This window comes from Tachysurus fulvidraco, chromosome 12, assembly GCF_022655615.1.
Source record: "Tachysurus fulvidraco isolate hzauxx_2018 chromosome 12, HZAU_PFXX_2.0, whole genome shotgun sequence".
NCBI lineage: Eukaryota > Metazoa > Chordata > Actinopteri > Siluriformes > Bagridae > Tachysurus > Tachysurus fulvidraco.
The window spans coordinates 8,132,153-8,153,496 of record NC_062529.1 but is presented as its reverse complement, the minus strand read 5'-3'; the positions used below and the strand labels follow the sequence as shown (position 1 = coordinate 8,153,496).

Below are 21,344 nucleotides of genomic sequence, written 5' to 3'. Positions count from 1 at the left end.
AAAAAGTCTTTATATTACTTGGAGGAAGCACAAGTTAGCCGGATTAACAAATGCCCAAACTGTCAAGTAAATGCAAGAGAAAAAATATGGCAAGGAAAAAGACAGAACACTGAAACCGTCCCATTTATAGACTCTACCCCTTTCATACATTAACATAATTACTCTCATCTTATTATCTACTGAGGTCTCTCTCATGTGTGTTTGACTAACAGGCCATTAGATGAATAAAAAGCTTTGCTTTTCTGTCTGGTGAAGTCATTAGGCCAGTAGAGCGGTGAGGGATGAGAGAAATGATTTTGCTACAGAAATGAAAGAAGATGGAAGCTGACATCTTAAAGAGAGATTAATTATTAACCAGCTTACCAACAAGGTGTTTCTCAGCAATCACATAATTATTTCAGATTTGTGCGAATGACTATTATCTGGTGGCACAGTTCCTGATTAAGTACCTTGGTCAAACTGTTTCTGAATGTTGTCCTGATCGGTCTTGTTGCCACTCACACGATACAGGCCTTCTGTGGTGAGCCCTGGAAAAGAAGGAAACAAACAAACAAATGAAGGAAATTTCCAATGGAACAAATCTGTTAGTAGTTAAAGAGCTTTAACAGGGAAGAGAAAGTACCACATGAAAAAAAAAAGCAGCGCAGTGATTACTCGTAAGGATGATGCACATGATGGAACATTGTGAATGGGAATGCAAAAGGAACATGGCAGTAAAAAGTTGCATGAGGTGAAATCAGGCTAGGTTTTAATTGTCTATTTGTAGCCCGTGTGTCATTGTAAGCACAACAGCGTTGACTGTTCCAGCCTCCTTTTAAAAACTGTCCTACATAGTGAGGCCCAATTTAGCTCCATATCAGTGGTATACAGGAGGTCAGATGGTTAGTTGTATAATTTATCATGTCGTAGGCCTGTTCCATTTCTGGCCAGACTGAGCTTCTGTATTGTTTTATACAACAGTGGAATATTTCCTGTACATGATCATTAGTGACAAAGGTTTCAAAAAAGACAAATGTTTCATTCACTTTGCATCAATCCTTGTTGTTATTTGTTCTTTCAGCTCCTCCCTGTTCAAGGTCGCCACGGCGGATCATCTGGTCCGCATATTTGCTTTGGCACAGGTTTTACACCGGATGCCTTTCCTGACGCAACCCTCCCATTTTATCCGAGTACTGAGAATTAATCCCTCAGTGTCTGGATTAGAATCCAACCCAGGCCATGGCAACGAGAGCACAAGATCCTGCTGCTGGACCACCAGGGGACACTTTGTATAAATCCGAAGAAAACGACAGTATATTATTTCACCCACTGCCCTGTCAGGATTTAGAGCGTAAACAGTCACTGATTGCACATATTCCTCTTGTTAAGTCTTTGTATTACATTCATTAATTACAACAATGAAACGTATTCACTCGGATCCACATTTCCACATCTCAAGGCTGATCTAATCACTCAGCATTTCTGGTGTTACATACAATTACTCATATATCCTGATTAGCGTTTAATCTTACAACGTTGATGAAAGGCAAAAAATGTTCAGAGATGTCTAGAGAAAGGTGCAGTCACTTGGTTATATCCAGCAAAACTGTAAAACTGAACTATTGTGCATTCCTAGGATGCTCTCACATGTCAGAGCCAGTACTACAGTTTAAGGTGAGGCACGATGTTGCGTATAAACAAGCAGGCCTGTTAAACTAAGGACAGAAGCAGGAAGTTGAAGCAATCTGACATACTATTCTTAGACAGGAGCCGAACAAGATGAACCACTTTCAATTACATGAGCGGTTATACGGCTTTCCTTCCTTGATCTCGGTCATTTGAGTGAAGTACTGCTCATGGCGTCATGTGGGCCAGATTGAATTTGGCAATTATCTATTGTCATGCGTTCTGCATTGTAGATAACCAGTGACTCGAATCAACTCAGGTTCTATCACAGCCAAGCAATCGTTACCCTTAAAAAGATAAGTTAGAGAGCAGCTAATCAATATCCGCCTACAAGATTTAATCTGGGGACTTGGAAGGAAGTTTTAGGTAGTAAGTAAGTAAGTAAGTAAGTAAGTAAGTAAATAAATAAATAAATAAATACAAGGAAATCAAATAACTATATTGGAAAATGTACAAATTATTATGTAGACTAATTAATGAGCTGCTGAACATGTTATTTTTCTGTTACTTGTCATTTGAAACTGAAGAGCGGATTTATAAAATCATAAGGCCAAAGCTGTTTGAGCTTAGAGAACTACTCAATTTGTGTTTTACAACCAGGTCAAGAATACAATCTCAACAACTCTGTATTCTTGAATTATAAACACAGATGAAGTAACTTTATAGTTGTTTTGGTTGAGACACAGTGAACAAATTCTGTTGCTTAGACAGAAACTCACATCCCGAAGGTTAATTTAAGTCAATGTGGAAACTGTCCCTGTGTGTGTGTGTGTGTGTGTGGCGAGTTGCTGATGCATATTAAATACGTGCTTAGATACCAATTAAACTCAAGACCACACGGTCGAGGATGACTCGAGGTATGCGTCCGAAATTGTGTACTGTGACGATACTGACTGTAATGGATTCGGTACCTGCCATAATTTATCCAAATACGAGTTAATTCCATATGACAGGGATCTCATATAACTAGCTGAGTAAATGTCATGACTAAAGTTAATGTATTGGTTAAACCCAGAATACAGCATTGATCAGAGTATTAGAACCACGTGCCCAGGAGCATCACATGGTCTAAATCCCTCAGGACTGCAGCACTAACTAAACCTGGTGTGTGCAGCAGTCTGGATGAATGTCTGCAGGGTATACAACGTTTCACTCACGCTTTGTCAGCAGCATGTATTTTGCTGTGTTTAAGCTTTTTTTGGCACTGCTACTGTTCACCATTGTTTGGCTGCGGAAGTGCTGTGGCTTGACTGACGGGCGACCTTGCTGTTTTCATCACACTTTATATTCACTCCCTGCAGCAAAGTGTACACGTGTTCAGTGGCCTTGCTTCTACAGACCGAGTTGCCTCCAGGGCTGTCATGGTAGGTGCAATACCTACACACCGAGGATGATGAGAAATTGTTTGGTAATGTTAGTGAGGTTTGGATAGGATAGGGGTGGTTTTGCTTGGGGATGAGCTAGAGTTGTAAATGGATCACCTAACAGTGTCACACCTTGCTTTGAGCTGAGCAAAGCTAAAGCCAGCCAAAACGCTCTATATCCTGGGTATCCTGTGTTCTCCAAGTATCCAACTACAGGCTTCTGAGCTTGTGTACAATATACTGTAGCATCTTGTCCCTTGATCACCGACTATGGATAGCATCGCTTGTAGGTTTAGAGGGGTGCAGCATAGTTGAGTTTAGGACTAAAGGGTAACGTATTATGAGATGTACACAATTGGGTTTTGTCAATCTGAAAGCTGCAGTCACCTGAAAGTTCGTGTTTTCGGAAATCTTGGTAGATGGAATCTACTGGCGAATTCCTGATACCATCGGCAGGTCTCCCAAGTGAAGCATATTTCTGAGAATGTTATTTCTTTATTTATTGCTTTCTATTATGCCATTTTTCCAAACAGAAAAAAAAAATTAACAGTGGGTTTTGTGCACAGTGGTTGTTTAAGGCTTGATGTTTTGTGCAGGCTGAGATGCTTGTCTGTTCACCACAGTTGAAAGGGATCGAGTTGCATTTATATTTATGGCATTTGGCAGACGCCCTTATCCAGAGCGAAACTTTGAAGTCTTTATCAATGAATACTTTAACAATGGTTCACTAGCTTACAGATAACGGTCTAAACCACTGTTGTTGTTTAAAAAAAAATACACACAAAACAAACAGGGAAAATAAGTGCTAGTTTAAGTGTTTCTGGAAGAGGTAGATCTTCACCCATCGTTTGAAGATAGCCAGTGACTCAGCTGTTTCGGACATCTAGGGGAAGTTCATTCTACCACCTCCACAACAGAAGAGAGTCTTGATGCATAGCTGACTCTTACCCTGAGAGATGGTGGGACCAGTCGAGCAGTGCGAGGGGTGACAGTCGCAACATGCAACTCACAACAATATAGAGTTACTACAGACTTCCCGTCAGCTTAGACAAGAATGGTCATTTTCCTCTGATATCACTCATCAACAAGGTGTTTCTGCCGCCAGATCCTCCGCTCACAGGATATTTTAGTGTTGTGTGTGAGCAACAGCAACCCATTTGGTACCAACATCCATGCCATGGTTAAAGTTATAGATCAGACTTTTCCTTTCATTCTGATGTTTGATGTGAATGATAACTGAAGCTCTTGATCTGTACCTGCATGATTTTATGCACTGCGCTTTGGCCACACAATTGGCTGATTAGATAACTGCGTTTATCTGCAGCAAATATCATCTTTAGACCAATCAGAATGAAGAATCCTTTGACGCTGAGGTATAAAAGCTCTTTTTGAGTGTAAAGTACATCTTACTCACTCACAGTTAAAACTGCTGCAATATTTGAGTAGACCAGAACTTACAAAACTGCTCATGTTCCACTGCTTTGCTACTGTACAGTTACTGCAGTAAGGTGATGCCCATTTAATCTCTTGTGAGGAAGAACAACTAGCCCACCATAGCGCAATATATCAATAATCTTATACATACATGTTTACATACTTAATATTTGCTTTAGGCAACCTGTAACATATTCAAACATAAATTCTGTAAGCATCTGAACTGAGATGTATGTGAACAAACATCCTGATCATCGTGTTAAGGAGTGTCACATTTAGTACCTTTACATCACCGTCGTCATGGTCGCAGTACCTGTTATGGCACACACACACACACACACACACACACACACACACACACAAACACACACACACACAAACACACAAACACACACACTTCCCTACACTAACACTGCAGCTGTGCTGTGGCTTGAAATGTCTTTTGTGTTGACGATGACCTGCCAATTAAACGGCAGGATGATGTAACTCAGTCAAATGCTGAGAGGAAGGTTGAGGTCAAGCATGTCATGAAAACAGAGTGGCAGGAAGCAGTGGTGAGGGAAGTGATGTTAATTTACATGTGCCTCAGCAGGATGTACTGCGCTCCCTCAGAGCCCTCTCATCAGACCCATCTGCAGCTCTTCACCAAAAGATTATCATCATGCTTTGCCCCCGCGTACAATAAAAGCCTGTCCGTGTGCAGGAAGCAGAAGACATTACTCAAATCTATGCACATGAAGGCAGAGCAAGATTGCATTGATGTGCACATGCATGGTTTTAAATGGCCTCTGCACTCTCCCTCCTTAGATACTGTTACCAGCTTAATAAAGCAGCCGGTCTATTTTATCCCCACTGTGATGCTAGAACTTAAAAGCCTTAAGCTTTTCCGAATAAGTTTTCTTAGCAGTAATGGACACTTGATTGATGATTCAATGCAAATCACGAGACAGAGCTTCTTCTAGTGCAAAGCTTTAGATCTGAATCCAGTTCCTTACAGTGTTATCAGCGTATCATTTGTTAAGCCAGATTAATTAAATCTTACAATGAATCTTAAAGCTTAACCCAGACGTTCCATGTGGGATGCTTGCATTGTTGTTGTGAAAATTAAAAAAGGTCAATATTTTTTCCTTTTCTGGGAGGTCCATCAAGCTGAACTGCAGAGAAAACCGGAAAAGGACATCTGATTAAACACAGTAAGCGGGCACGTGAAGTCGCCTAAAACAGCCTGCAGTGCGCTCCAAACTGCTACAACAGAGTTACAGCAAGTACATTATTACTAGAGGTGTAAAGACACAGCACAGGGTATCGTATTGCATTGTTTCATTTGATACAAGGTTCCACATTCAGCTGACTGCATAATGCAGTAGGTTACTCATCATGCTTATATTACCTGAGGTGAAAATGATTTGCTACTTAATCGAGCCCACACTCACAGTCCTGATAAAGGAGCTTGATTCAGGAGAGGTTACAGTACAGAGCACACTCCTCCTAAGCATGCTGTTTCCACAAGCCAGTGTGCTAACACGTTTATGTACTGGTTGAGAAAAACAGCATTAGATACAGACTGTTCCAGAGAGCCTTCAGCCGGCGGGTCAGTTATGATGCCGACGGGCAGCAAGTGGTGGAGCGGAACGTTTCTGAGTCTCTAAAGACACCATCACTAATACTGTGCCAGATACATACAGGCACACACACACACACACACACAGGCGCGCATACACACACACGGGCGCGTACACACACAGGCGCGCACACACACACAGGCGCGCACACACACACAGGCACGCGCACAGGCACACGCACACGCAGACACAGGCACACGCAGACACAGGCACGCGCACACGCAGACACAGGCAGACACAGGCACACGCAGACACAGGCACACGCAGGCACACGTAGACGCAGACACAGGCACACGCAGACACAGGCACACGCAGACACAGGCACACGCAGACGCAGGCACACGCAGACGCAGGCACACGCACACGCAGGCACACGCAGACACAGGCACACGCAGGCACACCCAGGCACACGCAGGCACACGCAGACACAGGCACACGCAGACACAGGCACACGCAGACACAGGCACACGCAGACACAGGCACACGCAGGCGCAGGCACACGCAGGCGCAGGCACACGCAGGCACACGCAACTGCACCAGCAACAACCATGACTGGATAAATAGAGGTTTTTCTCATGCTTCACATCAGTGGTAATAAGCACAGTGTGGTGTTCTGCGCCCATAGCCTTCACAGCTTTGGCCTTTTTTAGTTTACCAGCTTCTTGTTGATATCAAACTTTCACAAAATTTGACGGCGTGCACTTCTGTGATGTTTAGGGTTTTTCGAGGTGATATCTGCTATATCGGTTTCTGATTGAGTTTCTGTTACAACGCATCTAACCGTACTACTAAAAACCCCACATTGTTTCACACCGTACATGTTTAGCGCCGCAACGCAGAGATAGCACTGTTTTTGCTTTAGACCAGGGTTTCATAACCCCAGATAAAAAGCTGTGCTAACCCCAGTACTAAATTACAAGAGTAAAAACGTTGCTCTATCAGGGGTTAAGCAATGGGGCAGTGGTGGCTCAAGTGGTTAAGGCTTTGGGTTGTTTATTAGAAGGTCTAGGGTTCAAGCCTCAACACTGCCAAGCTGCCACTGTTGGGCAATTGAGCAAGGTCCTTAACCCTCCCTACTCCAGTGGTGCTGTATCATAGCTGCCCTTGTGCAGAATTCCACTGTGCTGTAATGTATATGTGGCGATAATAAATTCTTCTATTCCCCCCAATTTCATTTCCTATTCAGTGAATTCTGCACTGAATAAGTACTGTATGGAGACACACCCGCATCATACTGAAATAGACTGGCATGTATTGTTACACCCCTAATTATTACTCGAGTAAGCTTTCTGTCGAATCACAGCGGCGACACAAATCTCGAGCGTGACTCACATCACAGGCTCTTCCGCACACCGTGTCAGTACGAGCGGAATGCTCTAAAAGCTTTTTAATAGAAATCGCTACGACACTCGTTTCTGTCAGAACGGAGCATCCAGGTTTCAGACGAACAGCCGTTTCTGTAAACGGTGCTGTGCTTGTTTGTGCAGGATCGCACTGCGCTGAGATAAAGGTCACATGAAGAGCGTAACCTTTTATAACTAGGTCTGCTTCCCATGTGGCCGTGGCTCCTTGACGTGGAGGATATGCATACATAAAACCAAAAGAATTGCTACTTGAGCTTGTATATGAGAGCAAAGAGCAGATAATTCAATACAGTGATCATCGCCAGAGCAGCTTCAGGAGCTATTCGGTAAAATATAAATATTCAATCAAATTCAGTTTATAAAAACCTGAACATCTCTACAAAACATGCTTAACTTCAAATGTTGCATGTGAGGTGTTGTCCATGATGGTACATTTGTTTGATTCCTTATAGCATTGTTTTCCTAAGTAAATGTTGTCCGTACTGTCCATAAATGTCCATAATATCCACATGATATAAAGAATTACAACCGATAGACTGGACCAAACTTGATACTACAAGCACTATATAAATTCTCCCTGACTCAAACACACAAGCGTCACAATTTAAAAAAATATTCCTGAAACAATAACCAATGGCAGGAACAGGGTATGCAACAAGTCTGGATCTTTCCCCCCTCACTTAGCTTATATATTACACAGTATGGCTCATAAGCAGGATTGCATAGTTTTATCGAAATCTAAACACAACTAGCGCCAAGTACATCACAGCTTTGTGAGACGATCGTGTGGTGCCAAAAGCTGCAAACGACACCCGCGAGAAAGGCCTGTTCACCTCGTCTGAGCAAGACACAAGAACTGGAGGAAGCATCTGGAACCACTCACACACATGTACTGTAGAGAGTACTGTAACATTTCCCCAGACCGAGTGTTTCTTCATCTCTAACGCAGCAGTTTAACATGCAGGGAGGAGGATGCAGCAGAGTTAGTAAACACTTCAGAGAATGTACAATGTGCAAGAGTACCGTCCACCGTACACCATCTTTCAGGAGTAACTAATGAAGTAATTAAATCCCGAATTCAAATGTCCGGTCCAGCCAAACCGATGCTTCTGGAAATGAGGCATTCATCATTTTGTTGAGGAAATGTATCACAATCCAGCAAACCATTTATCACACAACATCACAGACAATGGCGTATGCAGAAAAAAAATTGATTTATGTGCATGCATTATTTATTTTTTAATGCATTTTTTTAATGCTTTATTTTTCAAGTTGCAACAAAAACCACGGCTGTGATTATTCAAGAACTGCCTCTACAAGCAGAACATCTCCACCCACTAAATGGTCAGCTTTCGATCAAATGTTCTGAGATGATATTAGTACAGAAAGCTAAAAAAACACAGCATGGCTGTAATGGAATTAAGCGAAATGGGCAGGTATGCTGGAGATAAAAAAACGAAAAAAAAAACAAGATCATCTGCAGAGACTATCATCACATATCAGATACTAATATTATTAATAATAGTGACATGCTTATCGTGTTTGAGAACCTACATTCCTCACGTAGGATCTCACCGTTATCAGATGTTTAGAGAAGACGATATGTTTGTTATTTTCGAGAAGACGTTATGCGTTAACTTTTCAAATAACGTAAATTACTGGACAGTAGTTTCAGTTGTAAAGCTCGTACGGTGCGTGATTAATAATAAGCTGGAGATTTCTGGGAGGACATGTTTATTTTGTGTGTTTGGATGGAATCTCTGGTATCGGCTGTCGACTAGGTTTCCTCCGGTCTTTAGCACGGAGTTGTCGTCAGTGACTCGGTCAGGCTGACAAGCTGTGTTGTGTGTCTACTTACTTTGAGGGTCTAATGTAAGTACCAGGAACTAAATTGTTTCACAGACGGTCTACGTCGTTAACATAATCACGAGTGGATAAAAGTTATGATGTGTGGTTCTTTATTAAAGTACGTAAAAACTGGCAAGATGCTGTAGAGAATTATTAAATAAAGCACTTTGGGACATGCAAAATGGAATTACTGTAAAATATTCAGGGTCGTAATAAACCTCTGTTTCTGTACCGGTGCTGATTTTCCACTAACAGCACTTTCGGTCATGTTTTATTCCTGACTTATTTTATACATGAAAATAATGGAAAAGCTCTTTCATGTTAATGTGTAGTGACTGATTTAGCATACTAGGCTTTTAGGCTTCGAGTCACAAAACTACAAAGTGTGCTGATGTGCAAAGACAGCAAACAGTGTCCAAGCAAAATGGCCCGTGCTCTCTGGGTGGGAGGACGAATCCTTGGTTATCTCGTGTCACGTTTCGCATTGCATCACCAATTAATCCTGGCTATTAATAACCTGACATTTCACACTGTACAGCTCTAACCTTCTTATTTGCATATTTATGCTATCAACTATGACTGAATAAAAAAAATAGCAGCTTGTCTGACACTTGGTGTGTTACACTGCCCTGTGATGCAGCAGGAGCAGCAGTTCACAAAGATCACAACTCTTAAAGGAAGCAGCTCTTAAGGCTTCTGTTAGCTGTTGAATCATTCTGCGTTGCCATCGTTTTTTGAAATAGCACTTGTATTTTTCTGAGTCAAACCAATCTATGAAGTATATAATTAGAGCTTAACAGCTTTAACTCTGTTCTCAGAAGCATTAAGAGTAAAAGCACAGGTGCATTATGATAAAGGAGGTATGGTTATGTTTTAAACAGCAAAAAAAAAACTCCAAAAAAAACTCCAAAAAAAAAAAAGATTAAAAACTACGATAAATTTATGAATGAAAAGAAAACACCTCCTAGACTGCCATCCATCCATGTTCTTAGATTAAAAAAAAAAAAACACACAAAGTATAAAATGACTCGGAATCACTGCACAGATACTGACAGATCAGCATGACTACATAGTAATGAAAATTTATGTGGTATGCATCTTGGATGTCGAGATGCTTTTTTGTGTTCAGAGGTGTCAAAGGCCAAGTTTCTATTGCACAAGATAAACCACGCTGCACGTCTGAATGGGTCACTTGTTTAAAAATGACATTTTATTGCACATATTCATCACACAACTTCAACGTACCTAAACAGATTTGAAGGTAGCCAATGTTACCAGAGCAGTGGTTGGGTGCGACAAACTGAACTCCGGCACGAAATTGCTTATTTGAGAAATTTAAGCGGGTCAGAATATAAGCAGAATCATCAAGTTCTGGAACACGACATTAATATGTTTCCTGCGGTTCGTATAAATCAAAGCGGATGACACAAAGGAGGGGGTGTGTGTGTGTGTGTGTGTGTGTGTGTGTGTGTGTGTGTGTGTGTGTGTGTGTGTGTGTGTGTGTGTCTCAGAATGTGCTCTCTGTTCATGATAAAATCTCTGGCAGGATAAAAGCTGATTGCTTCCATCCAAAGTGGGGACAAACTCAAAGACAAGTTGGTTGACAAGGTTAGTCAGTGCTGTCGTGAGAAAAATGTGCGCGTTTCTTTGACGTAATGACGCACTTCTTTAAAACGGGACTTGCTGTCTTTTAGCAACTTGACAATAACAAGCAGCTCCAACTGTGTTTTAGCGCTCAGGCCTTGACAGCAGGTTTAGTCATGAGGAGACGACAGATAAAAGACAGCTCTGAGTGCTTTTACATAAGCGCTACAGACTGGTAGCGTGAATAGACTGAGTTTTGTGTGTGTGTGTGTGTGTGTGTGTGTGTGTGTGTATGTGGTTAGTAAAGCCCCAACAAAATTGCTAGCAAAAGGGTTTAGCAGAAGTGAAGAGCCTTATCTTCTGCCTGCAGCTTCACTCTCTTCTTAGAACGGTAACTCATTAACATAAAGATTTAGTGCACCACACATGCACACACGGACCTCCTGCTATGTTGACACAGGTGACATTCGATGCAGTAAAAGACAATTATCTAGATTGCTTGTGTGGGTGAAACACACGCCCTTCTGCAAAAGCACTTCGGACAACATGAGCCTGGCTCTGTGCTTAAACCGACAGTGTGTGTGGCATGGGGGCGGTGAAGTGCAGGGCGGTGAGGCGTGGTTCGGTGCTCGGCTCACACGGGGGAAGTACGGCGGCCCAGGACATCTGCACATCACTCCAGCTCATCTCTAATTCATAATGAGCAGATGGGTTACGACTAGTTTTTTCAGTATACGACGGAGTGGATAAAATGTCTCGCCTGGGAAGAGACATGGCTTTAGGGAACAATAATGACAGTGATAGCATTATTTTACTGTGCTGGACTGTGAGCTTATAACTGGATTAAAGAATAAAAAGCGGGTGGCTAAAGTTTCATTTCAGACCTACGAATACAGAATATATACATATTTGTAGTCAGAGGTAAATCTGAACCGTCACACGAGTGATTCTTTAGATAAAGTAAATAATGAAAAAACTGATCGTCATCACAGCAGCAAACTAGAATGAGCTCTCGGGAGTTTTTCAGCTGTCAGTCACTTTAAGGACAATAGGATTTGGACACAAAATTGAAAGCACACAAAGGTTCGAGAATGTTTCTGAATGCTCTAATATTACAAATTTCCCTTCACAGGAACCAAGAGACCCAAACCTGTTCCTACATGTCAATTCTCCTGCTCTTGCCTGATATACAAATGCCCAGTTCAACCAACAAGACTGGTCATTGTGTTGTCGAGTCGATTTATCTTTTGTCGTAGTTCTCGGCATGAATACGTTCTGTTTCTCCACATCGTACGAGCCTGCCATGGCTTGTGAAGCCTTCTTTCACAGGCTCGTTTGTGCGAGCGCCGATGCTGATGTCCACTCCGATGTCTACGCTCTGGACTAAGTACACTTCTCGGATGTGCGGCGACAGCCTGTCACAAGTGATTTGTTCCGACAACTCCTTCCCATGTATTACACAGACAACAGAATGCCATTGGGAATGCTAAGACTTTGTGGTGGTGTTTTTTTTTTTTTCGCTAAGCATTCTCAAAGGACCTGGTACATGTGTCAAAAAAGCTCTGCTTGGCTGAACAGGAGACAACAGCAGACATGAGAAAACATGGCCTAAAACACTGAGTAACCGCAGAGAGGAAATAACACATCCGTTTTTCAACCCGACGACAAGAGGGCTGTGATTAGCGGAACAATTTTATCATCCTATATATTCCTCTCAAACTGGACATGATTTTACACTTTACAGATATTACAGATGTGAGATGACACACAGAAGTCTAGATGCTGAAAAAAAGCAAAGTCTATTAAGCAAAGCAAGGGTATAAAATAAAAAATATATTGCAGCAGACCTAATAAATGTATAATTTTATTTTTTTTAACATCGGGTCTCCTGGAGCAGGCCCTCTGTACTGTGTTGTGGTTTTCTGCAGACAATCTGATGCACTGAAGTAAATTATTTACCTGAAGGCGCTTCATTGACAAGAGAGTTTTCACAGAATTTCATCAGCTTTTTATTTAATTTACCCTTCCTGGAATGTTCAAAGACGATCAGACAAAGAACTGTGTGTGAGAGTGTGTGTGTGTATTCTCTGCGTACTTCTAAACAAATCTGTCTCATCTGTTCAGAGCCTACGGTGCTAGTGAAGTGGTGAGGGGAAGCACCACTACTATACAAACAGAACCACTTCAAACTCCAACTGACGTGTTTTATTCATAGCTATGAACTAATCGCTCCTGTTTAAGCATTAAAACTGTATTCGTGTTATGAGGGTGACCCTTCAAAACATGTCTGAACATGGCTACACTAGAACTTCAGTGCAACAGACAAAAGCATATGGTCCATGAGATGCTGCTGCATGAGACACACAAACACACACACACCAAAAAAAAACCCTAATTCCAGCTGTTCCTCCATGGAGCGTTTTTGTTACACAGGGGTACTTTAGTTCTGGCTCCGGCTTTTGGAAAATTGCTAGAAAAACTAATTTACCGGCGCTCATTAACGTTCGATCTTTTTTAGGTGGCAGAAATAGGGAGCAGTCCAAGCCATTTTACCGGACAACACAAAACCTTTGTGTCATCATGACAACAGCAGAGAACAGCTGACAAAGAGCCAGGTGGAAAAGCAGGATGCCCCAAACAGCCGAGTCCAATCTAGTCCACAGATTGGTGTCTAGGTGTCTGCTGGCTAACCCTATGTTCGCACCTCGCAGTGACAAATCGACCTCATTTGCACGGAGAGCTTGCAACTTGCGGTGGGGATCAGATGTGGGCGTGTCCAGTGATGCAGTGTTGAAAAAAGTGGAACGTTATGTAAATAATGAGCGACTCATCGACCAATGGGAGCAAAGACAGTAGAGCGCGTGATTCATGGCTAAGAGTGTGTGCTTCTTCATCTTGTACGATATGATGCATATATATTTTAGTATATTTATTTACACCTATTATATCAGTGGCAAGAAAACTGATTTGGAACATTAGTTGCTCCACCCACTGAGACCTTATAACTATGGTAACCAATAGCCTCCTGATGACTTCATAGTACAGCAACATGCGTAACCTCAAAAAATCAGCGGTTGAGTCTGACGGCGGATTTATCTAGTGAAACTCCTTTACATGATCGTCATCATCGCTTATCCTTCACTTATAACGTCTGCATTATTCTGACGTTTTGAGGTGAAGAGAAAACTTGTAAGGAAGATTTAAGAAGTCCTCGCCAGTTTAAAGCATGCATTTTATGGCAAAACGACACTGAAAGCCTTATTTCAAATGCCTCATTTAGTGGCTTTTACACCATGAAGATCACACTTTCTGGTTTAAAATGCTTTTAACAACATAAATATTCATTAGAAATGACAGAAACTGCAGCACTCAAGGAGAACTCCAAACATCGGAGAACAAAAAGCAGCACATTTACATTCGAGAAAACGCTCGAGTACACTCGGACGTCTAATTAAAGGACCGAGCTACTTTAGTTAGTCACGCTCTGCAATTTGCCTCTCAACTTAAGTCACTTCCTGGGTTTTCAGCGCTTGCTGCTGAATGCGAATGTTCAGCATGCAAATACAGATTTCATATAAAAACCATATTTAATACTAGACTTGGGAGATTGTGTGTTATATCCGATCGTCCTATCATGCTTCATAATCATCACCAACTGTGAGGTCGGGGGGTCGTACATATTTTGCAAGCGAGGTTATTCATGGCTTTATCAGAGTTGCGAGTACATTAAGGAAGCAGAGTCGCATTGAAAGAAGTCACACTGTACGGTTGTTATACAGGGCATAATACAAGCTAAAAGAGAACATATTATGAGATAAAGCACAATTTATTTCCATCTATCTATAAGCTGCAAGCGCCACGTTTCCCCACAGACGTTTCGTAAATCGCCCAGCCTTGGCATGATGCATGTTTCATCCATCAGCCATGGCATGACGGACGGAATCTATCGCAAATCCTGATACCATCAATCATCCCAAGCCTAATCGATAATGAATAACATTTTACAAATAGAATAACCTCACTGAGAAAGTTGAAAGCTGAAAGTAGTGGCTTATCGCTGCTATAGAGGCGATAAGCAAGTCTTCAAAACATTAAGAAAAAGTCCATTTAAAAAATGTTCTAGTCAAAAATCCGCTAATATTCAAGTCTATAGCTCACAAAATGGAAGTCGGAGAGACGAGCCAAAGCATGCAGCATGTTCAGACTGGTAAAAGGCTAGCTGTGATGGACAAAAAGGCACAAGCATTTCCTCCAGGTTTTAAAAACACAGCAAAGAATGTGAGCAACTAAGCCTGCGCGTGTGTAGGAGCTTGATGACCCCTTTCATCCACAAAATGCACTGAAAAGGCTTTTAAATAAAGACCTCGAGTACTGAGATACAGCCAAAGGCGTACTAAGCCTTCACTGCAACTACACAAGTCAATAACCGACCTAACAACACGACAATGTCCGAATGTGGTTCTGGGTCACTGTATAGCACTTTTGTACAAGACTGCGATACTACATTCGCACAAACGAGCTGGTTCTGAAACGCGATTTTCTGTCCTCAGATTTCTGAAGACGCAGTGATGCTGTGATGATCTGAACATGTTTGAAGACAGGATGTCGGAGATGCAACGCTGCACAGCTGCATAGCTACAAACAGCAAAGCCATTAGATTAACTACATTTCCCTGTGCAGCCGTTTATGTTAAATCAAGCAGCTTGTTAAATTAAACTATATTATAGTGATGACTCCAGGGGTAAATGCAGGAGAAGAGTCCCATCTGTGAGGAGGTGTATATCTGAGCAGCACTTATGAGGCTCTTGGCTTAGCATGCTGCTGTTGTGCTGTGTCATCAACACACACACACACTCGCCGTTGCAGGCCTAAAAGCCTCGGCAGACTGAACGCAGAAACGACTTCGGTGAGGGTTACGCCAAGACAAATTCACCTTCGCAAGCTTCGAATTTTTTATACTGTCCACAGTTTTGTAGCATTAGCAGCTCGTAGAGTAACAGGTCGATTACAAAAAAAAAGTTTACCTCTTTCTACCGATACACCATGAATTCAACTTTTCAGACATTTTCAAACAGTAAAAACAAATGAATTATTTGACCGCCGCACGATATAAAATGAGTCACGACATACACAGATCTCTTTACCTCTGTTGGGATAACCTTACACAGGATTCACGTAGTTGAAAATCACACCTTCAAATCTGATATGCTTATGAAAAAGCACCGACTCGGAGAAAAAGTGTTTGATGTTACACCGTTTACTTAGACGACATACACATGGGTTTTTCTGAAACTTTTATACGAGTACATTTGCCCTAATAGGATATGTTCAAACAGAAATACGTGTGAACAAATACAAATCCTTAAAGCCATGCGAGTCATTAACCGCCTCTGTAGAGTGTGACGTGTGAAAGCATTTCTAACATATAACACACCCAAAACAGGCACAGATTCCATTTCCATCTGCTAAAGTTGCATCCCTATGGCTGCCGACTGGGGTCAAAGCAGGCTTACAAAACACTGAAAGTTGCCAAAGCCCACACAATCTGACATTCTCTGAAGTCCTGCCGCATGTATTAGCCTGAATCAAATCTTACAATTTACACCATCACTCAAGGTCTAGCTATAGATCCAAAACAATCAACATCCACTGAAGAAAATATCCACCAAGCACTTGACCTCCTGCACACACGACTGAAATAATCTTATTGGTCCCTACACAAACGGTGATTTACAGTGTGACCTTCGGCAGTAAACTGGCTCGACTAAACCGCATCACAAAACATCTGGTTTTTTATTTTCGATTTTTTAGAGCAGTAACCGAATCCGTAAGACTTACCTGTAAGTTCAATGTAGTCCACACACTTCTCAATAAACAGAGGGATAGGCCTGTCGTGGCTGACCAGGTTCTGTAGAGGAACGCCAAAATAGTTGCTTTCCCAATTTCTTCGAGTTGGCGGATACAACGGCTTGGGAACTTTTGCTTTAACCTATAAAAAAAGAAATGATAAAACGGTAGACGTTACACATGCCATAAACAAAAATAAATACAAGAAAACTCTACCATGATTCCTTACGTGATTAATCATTAAAACATTCGAAATAATTCTGAACTACTAATTGTTTTGATGAATGAATTTTAAACTGAAATCTTCAGTAACAGTTTTATCCAGGTGAGGGTTGGGGTGAATCCTGTGTCTATCCAGGGAATACTGGGAGAAAGGATACTGTCCGGATAGAACACCGGTCCTCTGGCACCATGTATACACACACGGAGAACTCAAGAGAAACCAAGGTGAGACCGACCATGTGAAACTCTGCAGTTAGTAACCGAGGAGGCAGTGACAATACCTGCTGCATCAGTGTGCAACTCATCAATTGCAATGTATTCAGAAATATGCCGGCTTACCTTTTTTGGTTCCTTGTTTTTTGTTGCTTTCTTTTTCTTCAACTTCTTGTCATCTTGCTCTGGGTCTGAAGTGATGGCTGGATTGTCTATCCCTCCTTTCCATGGATCCACAGGTGAAAGTAAAGGGTCTTCTTCACTTCCACGGTTACCCCTGCCTTTTTTCTTCTTCTGCACTGCCGGCCCCGACTCGTCGTCACTGACATCAGAGTGCACTCGCCTATGGTACGCCTTTGTCTTGCTGAAAAGGATCTTCGATCGATGTTTGTATTTGGACGGTCGCCTGCTACCCTGTGATTTCAACGTGCGATCAAAACCATTCTCCTCGTCACCAAAAAAAGCATGATGGCCGCCAAATGAGTTACGCATTCTGCTATGATCCTCTGGAACAGCATAAATGTCATCGTTGAAGCCTTTCGATTTGTGGAGCGTGTCAGCTGGATCTGCGTAATTGTCGGCCACCTCGATGTCATCATGGACCGTAAGTGGGCCTCGTGTTCTTCTGCTGGCCCTCATTCCAGCCTCGATGGTCTTCAAAAGGTTGGGATCCAGCTTCTTAACATTAGGCTTGTTTAGCACAGGTTTAGGTCTCACTGGGGGAGGCACTTTGTGGTTGCGTTCATGATCACCTACAGGTGTGCTATGGACAGGGTACTCGTTCCCTTCCAAGTCAGTCTTATACTTTCTTTCACTCGAGGTGGGTAGCAGCTGTACGTCATCCCCTATAGGGCTATAAGGTGGCGGTCCCTCAGCATCGTCTTCAGAATCAGGATAATAAGAGTAGGCTGGTAAATGGTTGTGAGGTGACTGGGGAAAAACGTCTTCAGAGGTACCATGGTCCCTTGTATTCTCAAACATGAAGGAGCTCTCGATACTATTCTTCTTCTCAAGGACTTCGTTAAAAAATGGTGTGAAGACTTCCGTTTGCCTGTGGTACTGAGACAACGAGTAGAGAGCTGTAAATTTGGCCGTGATTTCTGTAGCAATGCGTTCCCCCTCGGTCATCAGCTCTTTAATGGCCTCGTTCTCAAAGAAATCTGCCTGGCTGTCCGTGATGGCCACCATTTGGACTGGAATGACATCTTGGACCTCTGCCAAGAATGCCCGCAGCATAGCCATGGAAGCCTTTCGTTTTGCTGAGTAGATCAGTATGTATCCATGCACCAATTCATCCTTTCGGATTCCAATCGAGGAGTGGTAAGAGAGGACAGTGACTTGTATGCGTCTGCGACTGTCACCAATGATTTTGTCAAGGTACAAGGTGTTGCTCTGACCAGGCTGGCCAGCACTACAGGAATGTGAATCCAGAAAAGGTGACAGAATAAGATCCACGCTGAATGGATCTCCGCACATGGCACACATAACTATCCGCAAATCTGTTTCAGACAAATCCTTGATGGACGGCACAGGATTCATCAAATCAAAATTGTGCTTTAGGCCTTCTAGTACTGCTCTGAGCGCTTGTTTTATTTGAGACTCGTTAAACTTTCGGGGAAAGGTCCCAGGGGGCATGTCAATGAATGTGCACTGTAGCTTATTAGCAAGCTGTTGGCCCTGATGCCTTAAAATAGGCATGTTTTTGCAAATGCTGTCTCGCTGACTCGCTAAGATTAGAATAAATGGCAATGGCTGAGCAAATCTGTCTCTTCTGCTTTGAGAAATCTCCACTCGGATTCGGTTTATGCGATCGCCAATGTAATTTAGGGATTCTATTGAGCTGAAGACACAGAAGAATCCATGAGGTTTAAAATTTGATAACCAGGAATGGTTCAAAACCATGGGAGAACTTGCTTCAATAGGTAAAAGGTCTAATTCATAGATCTTACCATCGAGGGTATACTCATCATCTGTGGACTGAGATTTTATTTCATTAGCAAGTTCTTGAGCTAGCCCTTCACGGCCAAGGAGACACAAGTTCACTTTGTCGAGAATCGAGCTGTTATAGTACAGATTGGTGCGACCGTGGTCCAACTGAACCAGCCTATTTGCAAGCACCTGCTCGACCTTCAGATCCACACAGCTCGTGCCACTCAGACAAGTCTCTTTGGTGGGATGATAAACAAACCCGATGTGCTTCAATAAAAGGGACTCCCTATCTGGGGCAAGTTTCTGTAGAGCTCTGTATCTGGGTTCCTCATTCAATACAGTGTGGATTTCACTCATTTTATCATAACTAGGGGTGGCATTCAAATCCAAGTCATAAAACAGCTCAGCGTGCTCAAAAAGCATTTCCTGGAACTCCTCTTTGGCGACCTCAACAATTTCCTGCTGATGGAGTGCATACACATCCCTGCGATCAGCTTCTGTGATATACTTGTATGCATCATCCTCCATGACAAAACACATGATTTCTTCCCAAGGTTGGCCAGGACTTATGAAATGTACTCGATCCAGCGTCTTCTTGAATTTTTCCTTCATTTCCAGTCGTCTCTTTTCAGATATCAAATGTTGGACATGGTTTTGGTAGATCCGCTCGCCTTCTGCAGTTTTAAGGATGTCAAAGGGGACTCTTCTGTCATCTGTTTTGTTAACATGGTCTGTCTCATCCCATGGGGTTTGCTCCAGCACGACAAAGTAGTACTGAAACTCATTCTTGCTTTTTAACATGTTCTGAGCATCCGTCCAGCTCAGGTTCTCAATCTCTTCCAAGTTGTTGAGCATCTTGTTCAAAATTTTTGGCAAACTGGAGAGATAATCGTCTCTTCTCTTCTTGATATGCTCTTGTCTCAGCTGTTCAATATGCTTCGAAAAGGTGTTCCTGGCCTTCCGACTACCTTCCAAATTAATGTATTCCTCATAGTCTGGGAAGTTTTTCAAGGAGTTGCTCATGACTTTCCAGTTCGTGTGATAATCTCGGACAGACTGCACAATAAGCTTTTCAAACTTGACCGTGACTGTGGCTACTAATTGTCTTTGAGCTTTGTAAGCCTCCAGGTAAGGGATAATTTTGGGTTTACCTCGTGTTTTGTCCATTTGCTGGGTTAACGCATTAAAACAGAGCTCCACGTTGACAGACAATAGAGCCGACGTCTCAACCACCAGAAGATTCTTTTTGCTAGCGGCAAACGTCTGGACATCCCGTAAGTATTGCTCTACGCACGAATCGCATTTTGTCGCAGCAATGATAATGGGTTTTTTTGACTTGCCAATTTGCGAGTGAAGGCTATTGATAAATTTCATCTGATCATCAAATTTTCTGTTGCATCCTTTACTTACGTCTATGCACAGGACAAAACCGTCAATATTTAGCTTCCCATCAGGCATCTGCTTCTGATCAAAATCCTGCTCCAAGCCAAGCTGATCTGTGCAAATATACATCAGTTTCTCAGCAGACTGCAGCTTTGTAGTCGCAGCCCGCTTAGTGTAGGGTTGCAAATTTGTGCTCCGGTGAGGCAGAAAGGTCTGGTCGTCAATAAATTCAGTCTGTTCAATGACTTGAATTCGACAGTCGAGGCCATCATCTCCTCTGTGTAACACTTCCCCCCAGTAAAGGAAGTGATCATTGTTCACCACACGACCTCCAAAGTCGATTGTGCTCAACACAGAAGTGTGCTCTGAGTAGTAGCTATCTGCGCTGGGATGCACATATCTGTTGCATAGGCAGGACTTGCCCACCCCACAGTTGCCCTTTTCTTTCTCGGTGCCTGAGAGCCCAACTACACTGATAGTGTATGTCGGTGGACGGGGCTCTTTGTTCTTGGCCATTATACAGCCCCTCTCATTGCCTTGTTACCCTCAGCAAAGTCCGTCAGCGAGGCAAGGATAAAGTTCCATTGGCTACTGCTGATGCATTTCCATTTCTCGTTAGGAACAGATGTGGATATTCCTTTCTGCTGGATCGCTGGTTTTGGAGCAGCTGCGCTTCTCCTCGGGCATCACCTACCTGCAGTGCATAAATGAACATCACCAGATTACCAAATTTAACAGTTGCATTATTGTCAGTGAAGGCACTAATTCACATGCAAATCATAGAGTCAGACCATATGTACATACAGTCCAATGCAAACAAAGAAAGGAACAAAAAGCTAGTAAAACTGGCATTACAAAAACAATGTAAT

The 21,344-nt window shown here is 42.4% G+C and overlaps 1 protein-coding gene across 1 annotated transcript in view; it reads right to left on the bottom strand.

The window, feature by feature from the left end:
• arhgap5 (Rho GTPase activating protein 5) overlaps positions 1-21,344 on the bottom strand; it is a 33,522-nt gene that overhangs the window by 9,002 nt on the left and 3,176 nt on the right. Inside the window, exons 2-4 of the mRNA XM_027172778.2 lie at positions 17,290-21,169; positions 16,720-16,870; positions 450-527 (exon numbers count right to left, since the gene is read on the bottom strand). Coding sequence (XP_027028579.1) covers positions 450-527; positions 16,720-16,870; positions 17,290-20,991 — 3,931 coding nt within the window. The 5' untranslated portion in view covers positions 20,992-21,169. The remainder of the gene's footprint in view (positions 1-449; positions 528-16,719; positions 16,871-17,289; positions 21,170-21,344) is intronic.